The following is a 26,599-nucleotide window of genomic DNA, read 5'->3' as shown; positions in this document are numbered from 1 at the left end:
TGTTCGATACTGTTACCACAAACATGGTTAATGGCCTATGCGGTGATTTGAAACTTTTAAAGCCTTGCATGGCAGATGGAATATGTGCAAAATGTTTTCCTAGAGATTTCACAAACGACACGATCACAAGCGATCAACGAAGAAATACTGATGGTAGCGAACAATAACAAATATCAACACGCAGACATTGACATTGAAATTCGTTGGGCAGTATCATAGGGGGTAATAAAATGTCCACGCTTGTCCACGGAGAGGTGGGAGGGGGTGTAGACTGAGTCCACGTGGACAGGGAGAATAATTTTTTAAATACAATCACTTGTACCTTCAAAATTAAATAAAATCTGTTACACATTAAGAATTTCAAAACTCTCCGTATTTATCAATAAACGATTTTAGCCGTCTGAGAATGCTGCCCAGTCAAACGTAAATATATTTTTTCTCAAATCATTGAACTTTTTCATACCTCACGTAAACACGCGACCAAACTATTTCCTATGATTGAACTTTTCTAGTTACGGGGTATGCCCGGGGTAGACCCTCATAGCCCAAAATTATAAAAATTAAATAATACCATAATGGTTGAGGTTTCATGATATGAGTAAATGGTTTTTCATCAAATATAACTTTCTATACATATTGTTATATTTCGAGAACAGTTAGTCTTAGGATAATAATGTTTGTATAGTTTTCCATACAGAATTGCGTGTAAAGTCAGTTATTCAAAGTGTTTTTATTCGTCAATTACTACGAATCAATATTTACATTTGTATGAGATTGTCCACTCACCTTTAGTCGTCAAATTTAAAACAAATGAGCCAGTATTCCAATAAAAATAAATATGGAACTAGGTAGCTGATTCGGATTATTTCAGGAAATGATAGGGGTGAGCATTTGACAAAAAAATCCGTCTCCACATATGGTCAATTCTCAACTAGGGCAGAGTTGTTGAACTTTTCTTGAGCCCAATTTTATGCATTGAACCGACTCTAATTTAAAAAGTACGCTACTTAGAATGATTGTGCTGCTCATTTGCAATTTTGCATATGTAGAATGTAGTTGCAAAACATTTAAAAAGAAACATGAAATGTTGTGTTTTTATGGATTTTTATTAATTTTACAAAAATGCATGATAAACTGGATTGTTATCAATCAAATTGAGGTTCTCCAACTACTCTTCAATTCCTTCCTTGGAACCACAAGAATTTTCTTCCACTATTCCATTCCGTTCGCCACTAATCTTCCACTAATTTAAATGTTTTATGACAGAATTTTATGCAAAATTTTCTCATCTTTCAAATGAAAGCAATTGAAACGTTCTAAGCAGCGTACTTTTTGAATTTGAGTCAAATTAAGGCAAAAAAAATCGATCTCAAGGAAAGTTCAATAATTGTTTCTTAGATGAGATGTGACCACAAGCGAGGAAGTTTTTTTTTTCATCAAATATGATCCTCTATCACCTCCTAAAATATTGTGGATCAGCTACTTAACAACCTGCATATAACAATATTTTAAACAGACATAAACGTTTTCGATGCATTATTCAATTTATGAGAATGTTTTCTCAACTGTTTGAACATTACTTTAAATTCCCATAGAAAGTTGATTCATTTCTCAAAAATTTGTTTCAATCGGGCAGCAGGAGCTATGGTATTTGGAAAATGAAACATTTTTTTTAAATGGAGAGTATCGGGTAATTAATTAATTTGGCGTTGAATTGTTCTCTTGTAAACTATTCGAATCGCACCCCCATTTGAACCGTATACGCTTGTTTGAAGAAAAATATCTCAACAGATAGAGCAATCCAGATTCAAGCGCGCAGTATAGAAATACTGCGCAAGCACGGTGCAAATTTCAGCGTAAAACTCAGCTTAAAACTGGGCGTAAGAACGGCGCTGACAACCAAACATTTCATCTGTGTTTCGGAGCGTGCTCATTCGCCAGAGCGCATATGTGCACAAGGAGTGGGAGCTCAACTGGGCACACAAATCTTGTAACGCATCAGCACCGAGTTGCATTCTGAAGACTGACCAAAACAATAGAAATGAAATTTGGAAGAAACTAAAGAGCAAAAAAATAAGGGCAAGGTTAGTATAAAATCAATAGTAATCAAAAATTTCTTATGTAGTTTTTCTCCGCGAGTACTGCGACATCGAAAGTGAGTTTTGAGTGATTTTTGAAACGCTGTAACTCTGTTCTAAAAAATGCATTCGTCGAAGCAAACACTGGTCCTTGCATAGAATATATTGAAGTTTGTGGTGGTCAGTGAACTGTTTTGACCATCGATTTGCTGTGCGTTAATTATTTCATTGAATATTCCTTATTCAAAATTAAAGGATATTTTTTCATTCGATAGAGAATACCTCTGTAGGAAAAGGTTCTACTGAAACTTTCTATGAACCAAATGGAAACGAAATGAAATGGGTTGTAGACAAAAGACATTGTAAAAAAAAAGTTTTTGGTTTGCTTTCAAACTTTGTATAGATTTTTATTTTTTTTTTTGCAATGTCTTTTGTCTACAGCCCATGCACATATTAAACTAAAAATATGTACGTACGATAACCCTAAACTAGGAATTTGTAGCTTAAAAATGTTGTATTTTGTATCTAATGTCATTATTGATATCAAAACTACAGCGTTCCGAAATCGTTTAAAAATTTCGACTCTTTACTTCTCAATCCTTTGTTAAGTGCAGATCTATATAAGTGCATGTTTCCTACTTTATCTTTTCTTTTCTTGAAATTCTTTTTCTGAATAAAAAATAATCTATGCATATGGAATTGTTCTGTTTGTTTGTGTGCGCTTCAAATACATGGAAAGTTCGGCACTGATTGAGCTCATATTATGACACAATATACAATCCACTTCAAGGATTGTTGTTGCTACTGCCAACACCTCAGGTGATTTCCAGTTGGAATAAGCACAATTTTGAAACAAAGTTGTGAACGTAAATTACCTTTCTAGTATTGAATATGTTGCCCAAGATCAATTTTTGGAATTCTGTGCTTTATATTCGGATTCGTATTGTTCAACTGTATGTATATTGCGCGTTTCTGTGTTGGCAAACCAGATAGCCTTTATATAAGAGTGATAGGGAGCAACTAGTAAAATTTATAACAAAATAAACTTGAATGGAATTGAAATTCGATTTGCGCGCAATTCACTCAATTCCTTAATTATTCTAATAAAATAAGAAAAAATGTCCACGTGGATAACAGGGGGAGGGGTATGAAAATGTGCACGCTTGTCCACGGAGAGGGAGGGGGAGTCTAAAATCGTGCTTTTTCTGTCCACGTGGTATGTGGACAGCCCCTAAACTAATAGTTTATTCCACAGAAGTCGTGTCATGGAGAATAGAGGCGAAAGAGCTGCAAAGTATAAAGTCTCCTCATTTAACCCTCATGGCATGGAGAGGGGCAATTGATGTCGTTGAGAGACCGCCGCCTCGTTAAATGTTAAATTGGCTTTTCAGACAGGTAAAATTACGCTTCGACGTCTGTCGGCTTCCATTTAGCAAAAAATGTCCTTACTTTTGGATGAATTTTAATTATTCTAGCTGGTTTTATTGGTCCTTCTATTATATTTGGTCCTATTATCCTAATATTCTATTATATTTGGTCCTAATATAATAATAAAACACGCAAAACAAACAATCTTGATCAAGTAACGCTTTGGGTTCATTGTTTTCAAACATTGAGGCTGTGTAGGCTGCTTGACTCGTGAATACCATATCTTACGTGTTTTGTGGCGTGACATCGCGCTTTGCGTGGAAAACAGGGCTCACAAAACGTTGTCACATTACAAAACTGATAGCATGAATTTTTGCCTATAGGTTAATTCAATTCAATCATATTATATTATAAAAAATGTTATAGTACATACCATTGAGATGCTTCTATAGGATTAGGACTACCTTCCCCTCTTCATCAATTTTATTGAAACATATTTTCTGTATACAAAAAAATTTATATTTATTTATTTTTGTTCGTTATTTATTTTAATGATATTCATAGCGTTTTGAACTTGAAACACGTTTTTACTCTAGAAAATTGTGTCGATTTTCTTTTTCTTCTTTTGTTAGTTCCATTACAGTTATACTCTGATAATTATACTGAGGAATTGTAAAAGTTGGTTATAAAGCGAAATTTCGGCTACACTCAAATTTAAAACAAATATAATAAAAAAAAATACCATGTCGCCAGTTTCTTGATAATATAGTATACTGCAATGCATAACGCGATAAACAATTTTTCAATTGACATACCCTTATCGAGCGGGATTGCCATTTAGGTAAAGAAAAAAATCAAACGGTTCTCCACACAAAGAGTTGAAAAAAAGAAAAAACTCCGTAAATGAGCGGTGCAGGCAAAGGACTTCAATCGCTTAATGTGCGATTCACATAGAACGTTACGGAGAAGAACGTCTACGTTCCGTCAACATCTCCACCAATTCACACATGTAGTCAATGCTTGCACCGTCACGTCAAATGTCAAACGAATGATTTGTTTAATGTTATTCAAGGTGTCGCCACCTACAACAATTTTAAATTGCAATACCTTCATTCAAATCAGCATGCCTAGAATCGGTTCTAAATTTGGAAAAATTCAATGAAAATCATTGAATTCAATAATTTAAATGCTTAAACCCAGTAGTCAGTACTTATTCAACAATAATAATATATAGACTATTTCTCTCAGCCAGTCGCGAATGATTTTCACTCCGAAATTTGGAACTAAGGCGGCTCGTACACCGGAGCAATAAGCTAGTTAGCAAACTGCAATACGCAATATGCAACAGGCATCATATTTTGTTGTGCTTCGTATACCAAAGCAATAAAAACGCCTGACATTATGCAAGCAACCTGACTAATGAACGAAATTTGTCAAATTATGGGCGATAAGCTGCTTTTCAACCGACACGTTGTGTTGCTAGCAATATGTGTTGCTCTACAAAGGTGATAGCGATATCGTATTGCGTCGGTTTGCGAGATCAACAAAAAATGAATGGAAAAACCCATTGGCGATAATATTGCTTATTGCATGTTGATAGTTGTTAGTTGCTTGTTGCTCTGATGTGCGAGCCGCCTAAGGCGGCTCGCACATCAGAGCAACAAGCAACTAACAACTATCAACATGCAATAAGCAATATTATCGCCAATGGGTTTTTCCATTCATTTTTTGTTGATCTCGCAAACCGACGCAATACGATATCGCTATCACCTTTGTAGAGCAACACATATTGCTAGCAACACAACGTGTCGGTTGAAAAGCAGCTTATCGCCCATAATTTGACAAATTTCGTTCATTAGTCAGGTTGCTTGCATAATGTCAGGCGTTTTTATTGCTTTGGTATACGAAGCACAACAAAATATGATGCCTGTTGCATATTGCGTATTGCAGTTTGCTAACTAGCTTATTGCTCCGGTGTACGAGCCGCCTAAGAGATATGTTGGCATAAAAAGTACAGTAAGTTACCTATAATGCGACATGCCGAGGCACCACTCAGTGTCGCATTGGAGTCGATTTTGACCAGTAATTGGACATTCGCGACTGGTGGCAACTATCAATGTTTACAAAAACGTCCAATTAGAGGTAAAAATGTCTAATTGAACGTGTTGCATCACAGGTCTGTCCAATTAGCTAAATGTCGAATTAGATGTAAATTACTGTACAACCAAAATCAAAACAAAAGCCCTCTCCGTCAATTATTCTTTTCCACAAATCCTGCCGGTCGTTTTCGTTGAACGTATGCTGACGGGTCGTTACATTGTCGATGTATGTGAATGTTTTCATAATAATTGCATGGTAGAATAACTGACGTAACGTGACGTGACGGGACTTGACGTGACGGGACGTGAACGTGACGTGGATGTTGTTAATGAAGTCAGAAGTGCGCGACGAAAATTTAAATTGAATGCTAGAAAAAGATAGAGGTTGTAAATAGAGATGGTAGAGGAAAACCGGTAGAAGTTGGAAATTAGCCCTTTCACGTACAACATCGAGTCTCACTCGTCTTGAAATGATTGTGCTAAAACGTACAACATCGAGTCTCTCTCGTGGTGCGCTTGCAACGCAGGAGGCACAGAAACGCTCAGCAGAGAAGTGAATGCGTGATCCATCGAAGCGTGATCCATCGAAGCGTTTGCATTTGGTCGGCTCTTTCGAAAATTAAATCGTACGGGAATGGGTTGAAGATAGGAAAATAATGTTAGTAACGTATATATCCATTTCACAGAAAATAGGATTATAGAACCAAAGAAGGATGAAACAAAGAAAAAAAGGAGAAGCTGAAAAAAGGTAGTGTGGTTTTATCTATCTAGTAAATCTAGGCTGATTGTTAACACAGGTCCGTCCAGCGGGCTTTTTCATGTATTGCCTGTTCATAACTAACAAGCTTCCTGCTCAACATGATCTCAGATTTGTTCTCTACATTCCAGTACACACTTTGTCCTGTGATTTTGGGTTTTATCCGATAATACAAAAGAATTAAGAGTAAATTTAATGCACTGAAAAATTTAGTTTTCGCCCTTTAAAAACATGACAATTTTAACACACTATCAATTCCGATTAAGCTTTCGAGTTGAGCTTCTGATTGTAGAAATTTGTAAGACGTTATCATAGTAGCCATGAGAAAGTTTTATTAGAAAAGATCGAAAAGGTCGACCATGAGATAAATCGTGAATATTTCATTCTTTTTTGATCACTGAATTCTGAACGGGTTGTATATTTTTTGTGATCGGAAATTCATATAGTCGAACCAGTCAAACCAGGTGGACAAACGGTATCGAATACCTTCTTTTGGAACGCAGGAAAAAAATCGCAAAATACCGTTCCGAATCATATTTCGGACACTTAAGGCATATGATGCAGAAAACATATCTAAACTTTATGCACAGGTATTATTCGGGTAAATTCTACGTGCTCACGCAAAACAAACGTCAAACACAAACGATAATGAGTGGTGCTGTTGAATTTTTTCCTACTATGTTGTTACGACCCCTCGGTCGGCGCATCTCTATAACGCGAGCGGAGCGACAAAAAACTCGCCCGACAACGAGAAATGTCAAACGCCAGAACAACAAAAAGTTATATCACTGTTAAACACAATAGAGTTGAACAATATTAACCATATGAATAAGAGTTTTTGAGGTGATACGAGGATACACTTACGTGCAACGTTACATTTACTTTTCAACCTAGTTATAAACTAATTACGCTACTTACGGCCTACATACTTGGTAAATACCACTAAAGTTGCACTGTTTGTTTCTTAATTGCTATGTATCTATGCTAATTTAAGTACATTTATTAGGGTTAGAATTCGCCACTATTGTATTGAATTTTAAAGCTATTCGAATTCTAAATCTTAGTTAAAGGTAAGGAAACGAAATTAAACATGTACAACTAAATTTCGCTAAGGAAAACTCTTCCACTTTGTACATGACCATTTCCATCCAGTTTAAATTACACGTTAACAGATTATAAGTGAATAGAACCATCAGGGATAAAAGAAACACTAAACGTAGGTTGTCGATGGATTATAATCAACACCCAATTGTAACGTTTGTAAATTACAGGATGTTTTTAATATACGTTTCTACGTTATTCAAAAACTCGGACTTTTTCTCATCCCTGCTGTCGTTGACCTCACGTCAACAAATTAAAAACTTCGTTTATTCACGTCCGGATAACGATGTCGCATCGACGCGATAACTCGGAAGGGAGAGCCACACGTTCCAGGCCCGAAGATACAATACAGGGTACCTGCCAGGCCTGCAACGCTACAGACAACTCCCGAATGGTCCAGTGTGATACATGTGATGACTGGTACCACTTCGACTGTGTGGGTGTTAACCAAGATGTCGAAAATCAAGATTGGCTTTGCTCGGTCTGCGAAGAGAAGCAGCATGCCAAAAACAAAGAATCGACAAAAGCGAATGCCCCAACGGAATCGCTCGTAAGTACATATGGTACAGTGGTCACCCAGGAACACACTACCAGTGTACCATTTATTACTTCCTCCGATCTCGTAATAAACACGTCTGTAACATCATCTACGATATTTTCGCCAAATACATTTTGTTCTTCAATCGGGCAAAATTCAATGATGCCACCAAACTCCCTTATGCCACCTCACTCGCTTATGCCTCCTTATTCATTCATGTCGCCTTTTTATATGTTGCCGCCGTAGCAATCAATATGTCTTATGCCGCCAATGCCATCGATTCCGCCCTATTGTTTGCCAAATCCGCCCGTTTTATCGTCGAGAGTGAATCAAGATTTATGTTATACAGTGCCATCATATGCTGCCCAATGTATTCCGTCAGTTTCTAATAACGTTCCCCCAAAGTCTATTCCATTCGTACCAACAACTGTTACAAAAGAAGGTCCACAAAAACAGTTGCCGGAGCTACTGCAGTCAAACCATCCTCCGAAGACCAAGCAACAAGCTTTAGGGGATAACTTGAGCCAGTGTTCCAAGGCAACATCTAGAAGGTCCACCAAGCAGAGACAGTTGGAGTTGCAATTGCAGATGTTGGAAGAAGAGAGAAAAATTCAAGAAACGGAAGAAGCAAATCGACGTGAGTATCTGCGAAAACGACACGAGCTCATGAAGGAGATGGTTAACGATAACGCTTCGGTGATAGATGTAGAAGAAGAACGATCGAAGAAGAAGGTTTCAGATTGGTTGAATGGTGCTGCTTCTCAAAAGTTACATTGTTTTCCCGTACTCAATCCATTGCCATCGGTTTGTCAACAAGCACCTCATGAACACGAGATTTTAGTTAACAGGCAGCCGATTTTACCCCAGCTAACGAACAACCCAGAGCTCAATTTTAATCCGATACAGCAGTCTACGCCAAGACAGAACCCAGCAGAGGAGGAGAATAATCACAATTTGACGCGTAACCAAGTCGCAGGCCGTCTCACGTGAGCTGCCAGTATTCAGTGGTGTGCCTGAAGAATGGCCGTTGTTTTATTCCACGTTTACGACAACCACTGACATGTGCGGGTATACACCGATCGAAAATTTAATTCGATTGCAGAAATGCCTTAGAGGGAAAGCGTATGAGGCAGTCAAATGCAGACTGATGCATCCGACGAACGTTCCCGGTATAATTTCAACGTTGAAGATGTTGTTTGGAAATCCAGAAGTGATTGTGAAGAATTTATTATACAAAATCCACTCGACGCCGGCTCCTAAGGCTGACAAGCTGGACACCCTTATTGAGTATTCTCTTGCAGTACAGAATCTCTGTGCTACGATTGAAGCTTGTCAGTTAGAAGAGTACTCCTACAACGTAGCACTGTTGCACGAGCTTGTAGATAAACTCCCACCGTCTTTCAAGGTTGACTGGGCAAGATATCGCCGTAATTTACAACGGGTGCACCTCGTGACTTTCTCAGAGTGGTTATACGATTTAGCAGAAACAGTTTGCCCGATCGCACGTCTCACGAACGAAACAAATGCCAGTCGAGGGAACAAGAAAAAATCTGCTTACGTCAATACGCACAGAGAAGAAGATTCCAGACATCAGCCGGTTAAGACAGATCATCAAGCAAGAGTGATCTGTTCGAATCTGGAGAAATGCCAGCGGTTCAACGAGCTATCGTATACGCTCGATGGGCGATTATAAAGGAGTTTACGCTATGCAGAAAGTGTCTTAAGAAACACAAAGGTATTTGTAAGTCCAAGCAAGTGTGTGGGAAGAATGGTTGCATATTTATACACCATCAGCTTCTTCACAACGACCAACGGGACAAATCAGGAGTTGCTGATGGAACAAGCACTACTAGTAGAGTCGATCAGGAATCGAGTGTAATTGCTCAAACCACTTCCATCCGTGAATGCAACGCTCATCACAAGGAAACAAACAAAGGGCTGTTTCGTGTCGCTCCAGTCATGATACATGGCCCCTGTTCTTCCATAAAAACTTATGCCTTCCTAGATGACGGCTCATCGCTTACGCTGGTTGACGCGACACTAGTCCAGGAGTTGAATCTGTCCGGAAAGCCGGATCCATTGTGCCTCAAGTGGACCGGAAATAAGCGCCGGCTTGAAACAGATTCGCTGAAGCTAGACATTGATATATCGGGAACGGGAGAAACTCAGAAAAAGTATCGCTTGCAAGGAGTTCACACTGTAACAAGCCTGGATCTCTTCCACCAGTCAGTGGATATGAAAAAGCTATCTCACCAATATCAGCATCTAAAAGGAGTTCCTATCGAGTCGTACTACAACGTACAGCCTCGAATATTGATTGGAATCGACAACGCCAATATTACCTTACCGCTTAAAGGAAGAGAGGGGAAAATGCAAGAGTCTATTGCAACTAAGACTCGGCTTGGCTGGATCGTACACGGAGGCTCCGAAACAGGTGAAGCTCTGGTTGGACATCATACCGTTCAAATCTGCCCTTGCAGTAAACAGTGCGAACAAATATTACAAGAAGCCGTACGTGATTATTTTTCCTTGGAAGGATTGGGGATCTGCGAGTCACGACAACCACTAATATCCAGTGAAGAACAACGTACACAGCAGATTTTGAAATCCGTTACCTAATCAAAGAGTGGGAGGTATGAAGTTAGTCTGCTCTGGAAGTTTAACGAAATACGCCTACCTAACAGCAAGCCTGCAGCCTTGCGACGTTTCCATTGTCTCGAGAATAGGATGAAAAAGCAGCCGGAGCTAGTCGCAGTACTGCGAGCAAAAATAGATGACTATCGGAAGAAGGGATACATTAGAAAGTTGTCGGATGAAGAGTTACAGCAACCACAAAAGCGGGTCTGGTATCTCCCACTCTTTCCAGTGTTCAACCCAAATAAACCTGGTAAGGTGAGGATTGTTTGGGACGCAGCAGCGAAGACCAACGGTATTTCACTTAACTCGATGCTGTTGAAAGGGCCTGACTTACTGACCCCTCTAGATTACGTGCTCTACAGGTTCCGCGAATTCCGAGTTGGACTTAGTGGCGACATTAAGGAAATGTACCTGCAGATGCTAATGTCCAAAAGAGACCAACACTGTCTTCGAGTACTGTGGTGTGACGATTCAACAGGCGAACCTAGCACGTACGTGACACAGGTAATGCCTTTCGGAACCTGCTGTTCACCTTCATGGGCGCAGTACATAAAGAACTTCAATGCAAGCAAGTTCGAGATACAGTACCCAGCCGCGGCCCACGCGGTCATAAGACAGCATTATGTGGACGACATGCTGGTGAGTGTTGAGTCCGATGATATTGCAATTCGGCTCGCAAAGGACGTGAAGTTCATTCACGCTCAGGTCGGATTCGACATGCGGAACTGGGTCTCCAATTCGCAAGAAGTGATAGAAGCCATGATGGAACAAACGACTGACGAGAAAAATCTCAACATCGGCTCAGAGCTGGGGACAGAAAAAGTTTTGGGTATGTGGTGGTGTACGGCAACAGACAATTTCACGTACAAACTATCAGCAAAACACGACCGAGACTTGCTAGCCGGAGCGCGGAAACCTACGAAGAGGGAGGTGCTGAGCACTCTTATGGCAGTCTTCGACCCGCTGGGATTAATATCAAACGTCCTCGTCTACCTGAAGGTGCTTTTCCAGGAGATATGGCGAACCGGCATCGATTGGGATGACGTGATTCCTGAAAGTTTGAATGAAAAGTGGGAAAAATGGCTCGAGATTCTTCCTAAGGTGCAAGACGTGAGGATACCCCGTTGTTATCGTTCCCTCATTTCACTGAACCCAGAAACAACCATCCAACTTCACACCTTTGTCGATGCTAGTTTGTCTGGGATTGCCGCAGTCGTTTATCTACGTTTCGAGCAGGGTAGCAATGTAGAATGCGTGATAGTGGGTGCGAAGACGCGGGTGGCTCCCCTCAAGTTTCTTTCTGTTCCAAGGCTGGAGCTGCAGGCAGCAGTTATCGGAGTCAGACTGGCGGATAGAATAACTAAGTCTCTGTCATACACCATAAACAGGAGATTATTTTGGAGTGATTCACGTGATGTACTGTGTTGGATCCAGTCGGACCATCGACGTTATTCACAATTCGTCGCCGCCCGTATCAGTGAAATTTTAGAGACAACAGAAATGACAGATTGGAGATATATCGGGACCAAAGAAAATGTTGCGGACGATGCTACTAAGTGGGAACGTCTACCAGATCTTACGGAAGGAAGCAGGTGGTTCAAAGGGCCAAGTTTTTTGTGGGAGTCGAGTGCTAGTTGGCCTGCTGACCCATACCGGGACAGCTCTACGAGCGAGGAACTTCGCGCCAATCTTTTTCACCATGTAGAGGTTCCAGTTCCGGCGATAAATGTCCACAGGTTTTCTCGGTGGAGGGTGCTGCTCCGGGTAACTGCAATAGTGCTGCGCACCAGTCACAATTTCCGCTGCGTGATTACAAAAATTCCACGAAGAGATGGGCAAACCACCGCTGACGAGCTTCGGGCGGCATCGATCCTTCTATTTCGGCAAGCTCAAGCAGAGTCGTTTCCAGAGGAGTTAGGCATACTGTTAAGTACAGAAACATCCAAGAAGTCTCTAATGAAGTCTAGCTCGATATATTCATTGAACCCTTTCCTCGACGAGCATTACGTGTTGCGGATGCACGGTAGAATTAGCGCGTGTAAATACGCTTCCATGGATGCAAGAAATCCAATTATATTACCACATAATCACCACGTTACTTGGTTGGTTGTGAAGAACCATCATGAACGTTACCATCACCGAAACCAAAACACCGTTTTAAATGAGTTACGACAAGTGTATCGGATTCCGAGACTGAGACGACTGTACCAGAAAATCAGAGCTGGGTGTCAAGTATCTTCTTCTTCTTCTTCAATGGCACTAGCGTTCCTAGAGGAACTTCGCCGTCTCAACGTAGTATTACTTGCGTCATTTTTATTAGTACTTAGTTGAGATTTCTATGCCAAATAACACGCCTTGAATGCATTCTGAGTGGCAAGTTCTAGAATACGCGTGATCATAGTGCAAGTCGGAGGAAATTTCTTTGACGAAAAATTCCCCCGACCAGAACGGGAATCGAACCCGAACACCCGGCATGTTAGTTATGACGCTAAACACTCGGCCAAGGGAGCACTGGGTGTCAAGTATGCAGGAATGATAAAGCAACTCCACGACCTCCTCCAATGGGTGATTTGCCTGAAGCGAGACTGGCGGCATTCACAAGACCTTTTTCCTTTATTGGAGTTGACTATTTTGGGCCTCTTACTGTAGTGGTAGGGCGTAGAACAGAGAAGCGGTGGGGTGTGCTAGTGACGTGTTTAACCATCCGAGCAATACATTTAGAGCTCGCGCATTCACTCAGTGCGGACTCATGTATAATGGCACTGAGAAACATGATGGCAAGGCGAGGTGTACCAATAAAAATTTATAGCGACCGCGGAACGAATTTTACGGCAGCGAGCAAGGAGTTGAGGGTGGCTCTCCAGGAAATGAATCAAGAGGCAGTTATTCGAGAGATCGTGAGCCCAGATACGGAGTGGGTTTTCCTTCTCCCAGCTTCACCGCACATGGGCGGATCCTGGGAAAGGCTTGTACAAACTGTGAAGAAAAATTTACGCGAAATAAATCCAGGACGAAATCCGACAGACGAATCTCTCCGCAACATGCTGGCTGAGGTGGAAAACACCGTAAATTCACGTCCGTTAACGCATGTCCCGGTTGAAGATCCAGATGCTCCAGTTCTTACATCCAACCACTTTCTTTTGGGTTCTTCGAATGGTCTCAAACCAACCTCAACTTTAGACGACAGTACAGCGGTTCTGCGCCGGTCATGGAGCGCGTCGCAGGTCGAAGCCAACATATTCTGGCAACGTTGGGTACGAGACTACCTGCCGGACCTGACGAAACGGACCAAGTGGTTCAGCGAGGTGAGACCTATTGAAGTAAATGATGTTGTCATCGTAGTAGACCCAGGATTGCCACGCAACTGTTGGCCCAAGGGACGGGTAATCGCGATCAACAAGGGTAAGATGTGGAGGCGATCTGGCGTAGTGGTAACATCCATGCCTCTCACGCTAAAGGTCACGAGTTCAATTCTCACTCCCGACATTCTTCCAAAAATGGAAGTAAAAGTGACGAATCAGCCAAATGAGTTTGAAAGTCACTATAATACAGATAAAAAAAAAAAAAAAACAAGGGTAAGGACGACCAGGTAAGGTCTGCTGTGGTGCAAACCAGGTCAGGGATCTACGAACGTCCTGCAACGACGCTCGCTGTACTAGATGTTCGATGCGATTCTATAACGCGAGCGGAGCGACAGAAAACTCGCCCCACAACGAGAAATGTCAAACGCCAGAACAACAAAAAGTTATATCACTGTTAAACACAATAGAGTTGAACAATATTAACCATATGAATAAGAGTTTTTGAGGTGATACGAGGATACACTTACGTGCAACGTTACATTTACTTTTCAACCTAGTTATAAACTAATTACGGTACTTACGGCCTACATACTTGGTAAATACCACTAAAGTTGCACTGTTTGTTTCTTAATTGCTATGTATCTATGCTAATTTAAGTACATTTATTAGGGTTAGAACTCGCCACTATTGTATTGAATTTTAAAGCTATTCGAATTCTAAATCTTAGTTAAAGGTAAGGAAACGAAATTAAACATGTACAACTAAATTTCGCTAAGGAAAACTCTTCCACTTTGTACAGGAGCATTTCCATCCAGTGTAAATTACACGTTAACAGATTATAAGTGAATAGGACCATCAGGGATAAAAGAAACACTAAACGTAGGTTGTCGATGGATTATAATCAACACCCAATTGTAACGTTTGTAAATTACAGGAAGTTTTTAATATACGTTTCTACGTTATTCAAAAAACTCGGACTTTTTCTCATCCCTGCTGTCGTTGACCTCACGTCAGCATATGTGGTAATTCAAATGTTATTCTCAAATGAAGTGATAGTGAAACCAAGGGATCACTAGTGGAAGCGATCTGGTGTAATGGTAACATCCGTACTTCTCACGCTCAAGATCACGAGTTCAATTCTCACTCCCGACATTCTTCCAAAAACTGACGAACCAGCCAAAATGTGTTGAAAGTCACTATAATACAGACAAGAAAAACCAAGGGATCACTTTAAAGAAGCAATTGTGATATTAAATCTAGTTATAAAGGGTGTGTCACATCAAATTGCATCACGGAAAAAACGCTGTAGAAATTTAATTTTTAGGAATTATATCTCCAGCTTTCGCTTATAATCAGATTAGAGTGTATAGATCACGTTGGCCATGCTTCACTGTTAATTTTTCGTAAATTTGGAAAAATGTCGTCGAACGAAAAAGAGCGTCGTGAATTAGTCCTGTGCACTCATTTCGAGAATCCGGAGTTGTCACATCGGGACATCGGTAAGATGCTGGGAATCGTCCAATCCACGGTCAGCAGAGTACTAAAACGATACTTCGAGAACCTAACCATCGACCGGAAGGTGAAGAACGGCAAAAATGGATGCTCCGCCAGTGAAAAAGATCACAAGCGCGTAGTTAAGCAGTTTAGACGTGATCCGAGAAGTTCGGTCCGGGATGTCGCCAATAAGCTGAATTTGTCAAGTTCATTCGTCCAGCGGACCAAGCAGCGAGAGGGCCTGCGTACATACAAGGTTCAGAAGGCTCCTAACCGCGACGAAAGGCAATACATGGTGGGGAAGACGCGAGCCCGGAAGCTATACACCGAAATGCTGTCGAAGCCGCATTGCCTGGTAATGGACGACGAAACCTACGTCAAAGCGGACTTTCGTCAGCTGGCGGGCCTGTTGTTCTTCTCCGCAGAGGACAAATTCAGCGTTCCGGAGGAGATTCGCAAGCAGAAACTATCCAAGTTTGCCAAAAAGTACATGGTGTGGCAAGCGATCTGCTCTTGCGGAAAGCGGAGCGCCCCCTTCGTGATGACCGGCACGGTAAACGGGCAGGTTTACCTTAAGGAGTGCCTACAGAAGCGCTTACTACCACTATTGAAGCAGCACGAGGGCCCGACCATCTTCTGGCCGGATCTCGCTTCGTGCCACTATTCAAAGGACGTGTTGGAGTGGTACGAAGCCAACGAGGTCACCTTCGTGCCAAAGGAAATGAACCCGCCCAACGCGCCGGAGCTTCGCCCAATAGAGAAATATTGGGCGATTATGAAGCAGTCCCTCCGGAAGAACCCAAAAGTTGTCAAATCGGAGGCGGACTTCAAGAGAAAATGGATTTCTGTTCGAAAAAGTCACAGGAGGGTTGTATCCAAGACACGACCGCATAGTTGACGTAGGATTCCGTTAGGCTATCTGCTGCATGCTGATTTTGGATAAATTGTAAAACTCTTCGATTTTATTTATATTCCATCTAGCATAAGTTCTATTCAGCTCATTGAAACATCATTCTTCAATCTACGTTCGATGGTTTGGGTCAGTTTTGTCTGGTTGTTAGGAAATGTTTGTTCACTCCACCAGTGTCCATAACCGAGTGGTAATGATAGAAGGATGGTGATTAGTCATTAGATAGTGCGTATCACGTACCAAAGCCGCCCTCTGTATTTCTGGACGAGATGGCTCCTGTGTAATGTATGGATGAAATAAAGAAAAAAAAGCTCATCAATCATCATCGAACACAAATTTTATCACCAGAAAAAAAGTGTTACTTTAGTATAGAGAAAATATATTTGAAATGGAAAAGGTAATTTCATTTATAATTTTTTTTTCTGAGTGTTTATTCAACCCATTTCCTTTTCGCTTTAAACCCAACGGAACACGATCCTACATGCCTCAAGGCGAATTTCAATTGAGCGAACAGCACCCAATACGATATATAGAGCATATGTGGAATCACTTTTTCGAATACTCCTTCATTTTTCCAATTTTGCTTGTCGCATGAACTTTCGTTGGGAGAAAAAAAAATTGTTTCATATTTCAAGTCATTTGAACACAATAGCTACCATATACAATTTTACGCTTACAGTTCTGCTAAAAGTTTCAAAATACATGATCGGTCATTGATATGAAATTTCACGAAGCAACCAACATCAAAGTTCCAAATTTTAATTTTATTTATATTCCATCTAGCATAAGTTCTATTCAGCTCATTGAAACATCATTCTTCAATCTACCTATCGATAGATTCTTATTGGAACGAAAACAACAAAAAAAAAACTCGTTCATCACTCCGAACTTATCCGCCAGCACGTATGCAATCAGCAATGCCCACGCTAGTTACAATGAGCACTATCCATTTGTGCGCGTCGTTAGTTAAACTATCGACCACGAGGGTATTTACATGCTGATTTCCCCCAGACACCTTGGATTAGAAATCTCTGTTAGGGAATACATGTCGGTGAGAATAAAAGCTCCCCCTACTTTTATGTATCTGCAATGCCGATTTCCCCCAGGCAGCTTGGTTTAGATGTCTCTGTTAGGGACCCGCCGCATGTGTCTTCAATTTCGACCTATCAGAAGTGGGTATTTCCGTTAGGATGGGGGTTGAGATTTTTTAATTGTTCGATAGTTAGTTTCATGACATATATTATTTTAGTCAATGTAAAAAATTGTTATAGAGTGCCGGAATTGAATGACGCAAAAATCTCATCAATCCATCATAAAATGACTGAGCAATAAGCATTTGAAATTGGACAATTTTCACGGTGCGCTCGATTTTCGATTTTCAATTTGTACCCCAATATGCTCCCGAAAGACGTAATCCTACGTCAAAAACTACAACCTGACGTTGTACAGAACCTTATGGACGGGGTAAAGAGGAAGGTGCGAGCATACGGGCTTGGGCTCGAAGTATGAATAAAAAGAAAATGCCAAAAGTTGTTTAATAGTTTTTATTTTACTGTCTAAAATTTTCAAAAGGATCGGTCTACTGGGCGAATTTCTACAGCGTTTTTTCCGTGATGCAATTTGATGTGACACACCCTTTATCATCAGTGCATGAAGCATTTCAAGATATTAGAAAAAAATGTCCGAAATATGATTCAGAATGGTACCAGTATTTTAGGTGAGTCCAATTATTCGGAGAACAATAAATACGAACGGTTATTTCCCAGCTGAATTGTATCTATGCTAGACTGCGCCGGTAGCAACGAACGCATACGCTTCACGAACGATATGAGCTTCAAACTGCATTGATTGTTAAGACAACTGAGGCTCTTTTTTGAAATCGAATCCCTCCAATTCTTGAACATTAAAGAAAAACTCGGAGACAAAACGTGCAATTCAAATATTTATCGGTTGAGATAATGCCTGCACCAATGCTGTTTGGCAGCGCTACAGTTTCCTATCCGCGGAAATCAAGTGAGCGCATGGTCGTTCACATTCCTTCATGCAAAGGATACGTCAAAAGCATGAGCAGGGTGTGTAAGTGTGCAATCACAAAATTACCAACCCCCACGTTTTCCAATAATATTCACATCATCACAGAAGGCTGTGTGAGGGTGTGTGTTTGTGTGTACGTGTGCCTCGCAGTCAATGGCAAACTTTGGCATCTGAAGTGGAGAGAGAGTGAGAGTAGTGAGAGCGAGTAGCGAGGAAAAACCTTAATCATTTTCATTCATTTTGGGAAAAGCTGGAGAATCGATATGTGTGACACTCGGTCGATTGGGGATATGCAGGAAGTTTTCGTTGCATTAATTTTCGGTGTTGGGCAGGAAAATGTGAAAAGCTATCGATTTTGAAATTTGTGTTTGTGTGCTAAATCTGAATATAAACGGAGCGGTTAAATTTATGTAAAGGTATTCAAGGAAAAAGCGTGTTTTTCCTCGCCAATAATTGGTTCAGTCGAAATTGTGTCGCGAAAAGGGCAAGAGCAGAAAAAAGCACATATTGATTAGAGTGAACGGCAGGATTTCGGATCTTGTCACATTATCAGTAGCAGTGAGCGTTTCTAACTGTGCTACAAAATAATCACCCCAGTCTATTCAATATAACTTATAATAGTTGCTGTTCTTCGTAACAGTTTCGACGATTACAAAATGCAGCCACCCCCTCGTAAAGTAAGCGATTTACGTGAAGCGATTGCGGAATGAATGAATTTTTTTTGGAAATAATACGAATGTGTTTCATTTTCAGGGCAACTATACCAAATTTCTCAAGAATCTTCATTCGGAACAATTAGCCAAACTAGCTCTTAAAAATCAAAATGAATGCGAACTACTCGAGGATATACGGCAATTCACACTCAAGCGCTCGGCCATCGAAAAGTCGTACAGCGAAGCACTGTTGAAAATCTCATCGGCTTATCTCAACAAGAAACAGGCATGCATACCGGAAATAAAAATGGATGGAGCCGAGGAGAAATGGTAAATATAATTTTCGAAAATTATAACTATCATCACATACGTTTTGAATTTGAAACTATTTTGACCCAGTATTAGCATACTTGTGAAATATTTTGAATGAGGGAATTTTTCTTCTTGAAATAGAAGGAATTTAAATATAATTAGAATCACTCAGATGTAAAGTTTGATTCGTTTAGAATCCCGAATCTCATAACTATCTGTATCTCGGGATTGGTTTAAGGTACAAAAAATGTTTTTATACCAAAATGCAGATAATTTACTGTTCTTTTCAAAACTATTGAAAAAATTCTTTCGCCACATTTTTGATGGATTTTCGTACTTTGGTCGCATACCCTCCATCAAAGTTTGGACTCTCTTTTGGTCAAGTTCAATGGCCATTTTATTGCACGACATCTTCATGTCTGCGGCATCCCGAATCGCTTTGGCACCATTCTTCAATTTCGGCAATTGGAAGATCTTTTTCAATGTGATCAACCCTATTGTCACGGTACTACTGAAGCACCACTCGACTGTAGTGACAGCTTGAAAAATCTGGTCAAAAGTTCACTGGACCTTTGTGAGCTTCAATAAACGAAAGAAGATGTTTCTACAGGCGCTCTTCCCTATAGATTTTCGAGCCCATTGGCTTGTTTGTGACGAGAACCTTGATTTCTGTCCAGATCCCTTAACAAATGAAGAACGCTTCGTCATCCATCAGCAAGAATCCTACTTACTTCGTCAAAACCTTTTTGTACAACTTTCGAGCGAGTCGTTTGGCCCCCATATTTTACTTCAGCGTCCTGTTTGGTTGCTTGCAGGCACGAAAATTATGGTAACCCTCTCGCATACGAATTCTCCGGATGGTACTTTGGTTAGAGTTGTGTTTTTTGGCGATGTCGTAGTCTGAGAGTCCCGGGTTTGCCTTATTTGTTCTCAATACCATCAACCTGACTTTTCGATAGTAAGTTCCAGCACAACGTGTCCTCTTATCCATCCAACCATCCGTACGTTCACGGAAATGTTTCAGCACGTCATACAGGGTTGATTTAGCCACCTTAATTTCTGGTGTTCAAAGTCAAATTCGTCTCCAAGCTTCCATTCAGTACAACTTCCTTAAAACAAACCAGATCAACGTGAAATCAACGTTGGCGTCGAAAGATACAGATTTTTCAAATAATTTGCTGTCAAAAGATTCCAGATACGCCTACTACGACCGCTGCTATAAAATGAAAAGGGATTTTGAATTCTTACTGAATCAAACCTTAGAACATCAGCCATAATTTGTTGATTTGTTTTGTTTTCTTGATTGAAGCACCTCGGAAGAGCCTGGTGGATTGGAGTCATTGAATGGTTTGGCATCGAATTTGGTTTGAATTGAATTTATAGGACACTTTAGGAACTACATTTATGAATGGGGAGTCTGTATAATGTTGTTTTTAACAAAATTGGCAAATCTCTGTGGGAATCTCGTTATAGCAGCGGTACTCATCCTTTTCTCAGAGGGGCCACAAACACATATTAGTCTTAGTGTCGCGAGCCGCAAAAAATAATAAATAATCGCATTGTTAACGTAACGTTTTTTCAGGCTCCCAGGCTTCCTCAGTTTATTCCCCTCAGGCCTTAAAAAAGTCAATTTGGAAAACTAAACTAAACACTAAATACGGTCTTGAGAAAAGCTGTTAAAGGGTGTCCCACATCAAATTGCATCACAGAAAAACGCTGTAGAAAATTACCTAGTTGACCGATCCTCTTTTTTTTAGTAAGCTTTTGGCATATTTATTTCATTCAACTTCAATACCAAAGCCGTATGCTCACACCTCACGCTTAACTCTACTCATAAGTTTCTGTTCAACATCTGGCTGCAACTTATGTACGGAAACCCACTTTTTCTTCCTCAGATTAGACCTCCTTAAGATGCTCCCGTAGTACCTACTCCATAATAGCCCAGTATTTTTCGATGGACCTTAATTCCGTCGTATTGAAGGGGTTCATGTCCTTGGGTACGAAAGTGACCCCGTTGGCATCGTACCACTCCAAGACATCCTTTGAACAGTAGCACGAAGCTAGATCCGACCAGCATATCGTAGGACCCTGGTGTTGCTCCAACAGAGGAAGCAGACGTTTCTGTTGACACTCCTTGAGGTAGATCTGCCCTTTACAGTCGAGGTAGTCACGAACGTCGCACTGCGTTTGTTACATGAGCAGAAAACTTGCCAAATCATGTATTTCTTGGCCAACTTTGAAAGTTTGTGCTTCCTTACTTCCTCCGGAACATGCAACTTGTGCTGGGCGGTGAAGAACAGTAGCCCGAAAGCTGCCGGAAGTTCGCCTAAGCATCTATCCATTCTGACTGCATTTCTCCTTCCGTTCGATGTTCAGAGTTTCGTATAAACGTTTAATCACACGTCTCACCATTGACTGCACGATTCCGAGTTTTTTTTTTCCCGATGTCCCGATGAGAGAGTTGAGGATTTTCCAGGTGCTTGCGCTGATGCAATTCGCGACGTTGCTTTTCGGGTTAGGATTGGGCGATCTTTAGAAAAAGATCGATCTTGACGAATCGAATTTCTAAACGGCGAAAGGATCGATTGACCGATTAACTCGACACCAGAGAATCGATCTTTGCTGAATCGATCTTTGAAAAATCAAATACTTTTTTCCATTTTTCAAGTGTTCTACATAACTGTTGGAATAAACATTCCACAATTCCATTCAAATATCAAAGGTATTCTACTTTCATTCTCAGCATGAAGGCCACAAAAAATTTTATTTTTCCAGGGCATTCGTCTTGTACCGTCATTGAATCATTTAATCAAATAGATTAATTGAAAATTATTATTGTAAATTCAACAACTGACATTCATTCAGACTGCGCTGACAATAACCCCATAAAATCCAACCGTGCCATACGTCTGGCAATCAACCTTGAGAGGGATCCAATGTTTATTAAATTTGTCAGGTGGTTTTTGATGACATTAAAATCATTGTTAACTGAAAAACAATTTCACAAAAAAAAATCTGCGATCAAAAAAATTGGAAAGATCTAAAATAAAAGACACAGATTTTAGCGATTTTTTGGAGCAAAAAATCGGAAATCGAAAAGGGGAAAAATCGATCTTCTAAATATCGATCCAAGATCGCCCAATCCTATTTCGGATGACGCCATTTTTCCAATGTTCAGAAAACTGACAGTGATAAAATTACAGTGTAAACAATACACTCTAAACTACTTCTATATAAATTTTCAAGAGAAAGCACCCTTCAGTATTTTAGGTTTTACTGTAAAATTTGGGATCATTTTATTAGAACCAGGGATCCTTACTCTATTGAATTTACTGAACATACTCTTCCGATTTTCAATCAAGACGATATCCAACATTAAAAAAAAATCCATTTTGCATTCTGATACCTCAAACTATTGAACTCATTTCTCACTTCTTCCTCAGGAACATGTGGAGCGTTTGGCAGACTGTGCTGGAGGAGAACGAGAAATTGGCCCGAGCACGGCTTGCGGCCGTCGAGGTGTTCCAGCAGCAAATTGCAGACGAAGCAAAGTTGCTGCGCAGTGGGAAATTGGCGAGTAGCAAAAAATGCATCGAACATCTGGCTGTGGTTCAGAAAGAACTTCAATCGTCGGTACAGGATGTGGATAAAACTAAGAAGTGTTACTTCGATGAAGAGCATTGCGCACACGATGTGCGGGATAAGGCACGAGATATAGAGGAAAAGTTGAAAAAGAAAAAAGGTTCATTCTTCCAATCGATAACGTCACTGCAGAAGAATAGTGCCCGAGTGACATCCCGGAAGGAGCAACTCGAGGAGAAGTCCTCTGGAGCACGAAACGATTATATTCTGAGTTTGGCTTCAGCCAACGCGCATCAGAACCATTATTTTACGATCGATCTTCAAACAGCCATGGCCACCATGGAAAATTATGTGTACGAGCGGGTAGCTGATTATCTAGCGTTAATAGGCCGCACTGAGCTACTGACTTGTTCGGCTACACAAAACTCATTTGGGAAAATTCGAGACCAGGCACAACAGTTGACGCGTGAGTACAATCTACAGTGTTGTTATCTATATTATCCGGTCTTGAAGCAACACATCCAGTACGAGTTTGAACCATGTGATAACGATCCGGTCAGAACGATCACCGCTGAGCATGAATCTGCAGCTGAAACATTGAATAGAGAGGGTAAACGCTGGGCCGGACGCGTCGCTCGTGAGAATAACGTGGTTAGGGAAAATGCACGCAAGCTGGCCATTTGCACGGCTCTTCGTGAAGCGGGTCACCGCACGGATCCTAATGATCAGAACGGACCGGATTTGGAAACAAAGATTGAAGATTTCCGTGAGAACATTCGTAAAGCAGAAACTGCGAAAGCGAAATCCGAAGCCCGGCTGGAATGTTTGAGATGTGGTGGTATTAACGTGGACGAGTGGCTCCAGGAGGCCGAAACACTTAGTGTCCAAGAGATGCCTCGTTCAGCTAGCTCATTATCAATGCGTACCGACGCTTCTGGACAAGGGGTGAGTATTGGATACCAACCGTATAAGCAATTCATTGTTCAACTAACATTGATTTTCAGGAGAACCCAAGCTCCGATTCGTTTTATGATAGTGACAATGCTGAGCAGGATCAACCGATGTCTGAATCTTCGCCAGCGCCTAAGCAGGCTGAACCTCCTAGTGGAGAATTTACAGCGGATAGTGACGAAGATGAAGGTAAAATCAAACAATTGTCGTCTGTTATCAAGCTACAATAATGAGATTTTTTTTTGCAGATTTTGAAGTCGAAGAGGAGCGCCAGAAAATTGAGCAAATTTCTCACGCCTGGGACGATCCTATTAATGTGGATTGGGGCGCAGAAGAAGCTGCAGCTACAACGGCTGAAGTTAGTTCCTCATCAGCGCAACAATCAGTTGGGCAAACCTTCAAGTGTACCGCACTGTATTCATACACCGCACAGAATCCCGATGAATTGACCATCGTTGAGAGTGAGCAGCTCGAAGTCGTTGGCGAAGGTGACGGAGATGGATGGCTACGGGCACGTAACTATCGAGGAGAAGAAGGATTCGTCCCACATAACTATTTGGACGTGGAAAGAGACACACCCGTTGATACGCATACTCCCGCACAACTCACAACACAGATTTCGTTTTCATCCGTCGATTACACCGTGGACAATGAAGATCAGGATCACATGCAGGATTCTGGTCAATCACCCGATCAGATTTCGGTGATTTCAGCCCCACGGAAGATGGCATACATGTATTGTATTGCGTTGTACGATTACGATGCCACGGCTGAAGATGAACTCACCTTCGAGGAAGGACAGGTGCCTCGATAATATTTTGTTCATGGGTGAATCGTATTTTTATACTTTGTTTTCATAGATTATAAAACTAATCACCAAAAGTCCCCATGGTGTGGACGACGGATGGTGGGAAGGTGAATTGAACGGTAAAATTGGAAACTTCCCCTCGCTAGTTGTGGAAGAGTGCGATGAAAACGGTGAACCGTTGACCGAAGCCGAAGACGAATCTCCGCCTCCATCGGCTCCGCCATCCTTTGCGGCACCAGCGGCTCCTCCGATGGTTCTCCACGAAGCAACACCCCCAGAGGGTCAAAGCCCAAGTATGTTTCAACACTTCTTCAAAGTAAAAATTCAATTAACAACCTTCAAAATCGTTTTCTACAGATTCGGATATAAGGAGTTCTGTACCAGCTATCGATAGGTTCGAGTTTGAAATGAACGATGATCAGCATGATAAGTACGGAGCACAGTTTTCGGCCCCACCCCCTTCACAACCTCCGCCAGGTTAGTGAGGTTTCATTTCCTTTGTTCCCCTTTCTTCGATTGCTATTGATTTGTTATAATGAACAATTTCCTTGTTTTTTTTCTAATTGCGGCATAGTGGTGATTTGTGAAGAACCAGAGGTAATATTAGTGAAATTCGTCCCTTTTTTATTAATACATTCATTCACAATAGGCGTTAAAGTAGTGTAATTGTGGACTTGGGTTACCATGTGACACACAAAAAACGCGTCTCAGTAGTTTTCTCGAGGAGCTAACCCAAATCGATGCGTAGAAGCCTTACTGTGGCCTTCAAGAAAATTGGAGAACTTTTTTCTTCGAAAACCAGACTCCTTGTTTTCGCGACATTTCGCTATATCCTTCTATTTAGTTTTCGAACCGCGTATGTTCAAGAGGATATTCTAGTGTAGAGACACGAATTTCGAACTACGTAAAAATAGAAATAACAAAGAATATTTTTGGTATCCATTATACCGTTTGTGTATCTATCCTTTACCAAGAAAACAAAATTTGAACGAGAAAAAATATTCATAATTAGCATACTTACAAGCTTACGAAGTAGTGGGATTCAAAAAAAAAGTGCCATGGCGTACACGACTCCAGCCCTTCTGGTTATCCGAAACTAATAAACAGAAACAGATTCTGAGTCAGTAAAGATGTCGCTATCTCATGAACCTCGGGCATGTCATAAAAATGTTTTTTGACAAAATGGCGGCCGTTTGAAGACAAAAATGCGGTTTGATTTTTTTTCTCGGGAATCGGAAAACATTTTTTAAAAATAGTAAAAATATAATTCTTTTATTGGTTCATGCGATAGAGAAATGCATACAGGTTATATTCATATAAATTCGACATGAATCAGTTCAGTAGAACTTGAGATATCGTGTACGTCAGTTTGAAAAAACTTGTTTCGTGAAAAGCGCGTTAGAAGTTTTACGTCAAGGCCGTAATAGATTAGACACTGCATCACTAAAACGGCTATAGCCCTGTAAATAATAGGATTTTCGAAAAGTCCTTTCAAGTCATTTTTTTCTTGAATGCTTAAGCTTCCGAAATATGACGAAATTTTTTATTTTTTCAAATTTCTAGACTAGAATACTGCCTTTAATCGAACAATGCAGTTCAAACGTTGCTTTCTGATTCCTTCTCTTGTATTCCTGAGCATCACCTGTAGTTCAGATCATTACATTCGTATTAGCCCATAAATCAGTGTTATCTAAGGGCGGGTATCGAGGTCCTCAGTGAGCGCGTTAGAAAGTGTAGCATCGTCTCGCAGTTGTGAGTGTGGCATGAGGCGACGAAAAATCACGATAATCCACGCAAAGGTATGTTCCTATTTGAATTTTGAAATACACGGAACAACATGCGCTGATTATGCTGATCTCACCCATGCACTTATATCAGCAGTGGCAATAGAAAGTTCTAGGGTACAAGCATTGATGTCTTTTGTAAGACGATAACAAAAGTAACGGTTTTCCAGAATCAGATTCGGAACTATTTC

At 40.8% G+C, this 26,599-nt stretch overlaps 1 protein-coding gene across 2 annotated transcripts in view; it reads left to right on the top strand.

Moving 5' to 3' along the window:
* Nucleotides 1-26,599, top strand: part of LOC129767635 (protein nervous wreck) — a 48,121-nt gene that overhangs the window by 7,035 nt on the left and 14,487 nt on the right. The window contains exons 1-8 of one of the 2 annotated variants that reach the window (XM_055768710.1): nt 18,494-18,995; nt 19,072-19,301; nt 22,727-23,810; nt 23,870-24,005; nt 24,065-24,618; nt 24,677-24,917; nt 24,982-25,101; nt 25,199-25,221. In XM_055768710.1, coding sequence (XP_055624685.1) covers nt 18,975-18,995; nt 19,072-19,301; nt 22,727-23,810; nt 23,870-24,005; nt 24,065-24,618; nt 24,677-24,917; nt 24,982-25,101; nt 25,199-25,221 — 2,409 coding nt within the window. In that variant the 5' untranslated portion in view covers nt 18,494-18,974. Of the gene's footprint in view, nt 1-18,493; nt 18,996-19,071; nt 19,302-22,726; nt 23,811-23,869; nt 24,006-24,064; nt 24,619-24,676; nt 24,918-24,981; nt 25,102-25,198; nt 25,222-26,599 lie in introns of those variants that run through there. The other variant, XM_055768709.1, reaches the window with a different exon arrangement.

Source organism: Toxorhynchites rutilus, chromosome 2, assembly GCF_029784135.1.
Source record: "Toxorhynchites rutilus septentrionalis strain SRP chromosome 2, ASM2978413v1, whole genome shotgun sequence".
Taxonomy (NCBI): Eukaryota; Metazoa; Arthropoda; class Insecta; order Diptera; family Culicidae; genus Toxorhynchites; species Toxorhynchites rutilus.
Note: the sequence above shows the minus strand (reverse complement) of the source record. Positions and strands in the feature narration are given on the sequence as shown.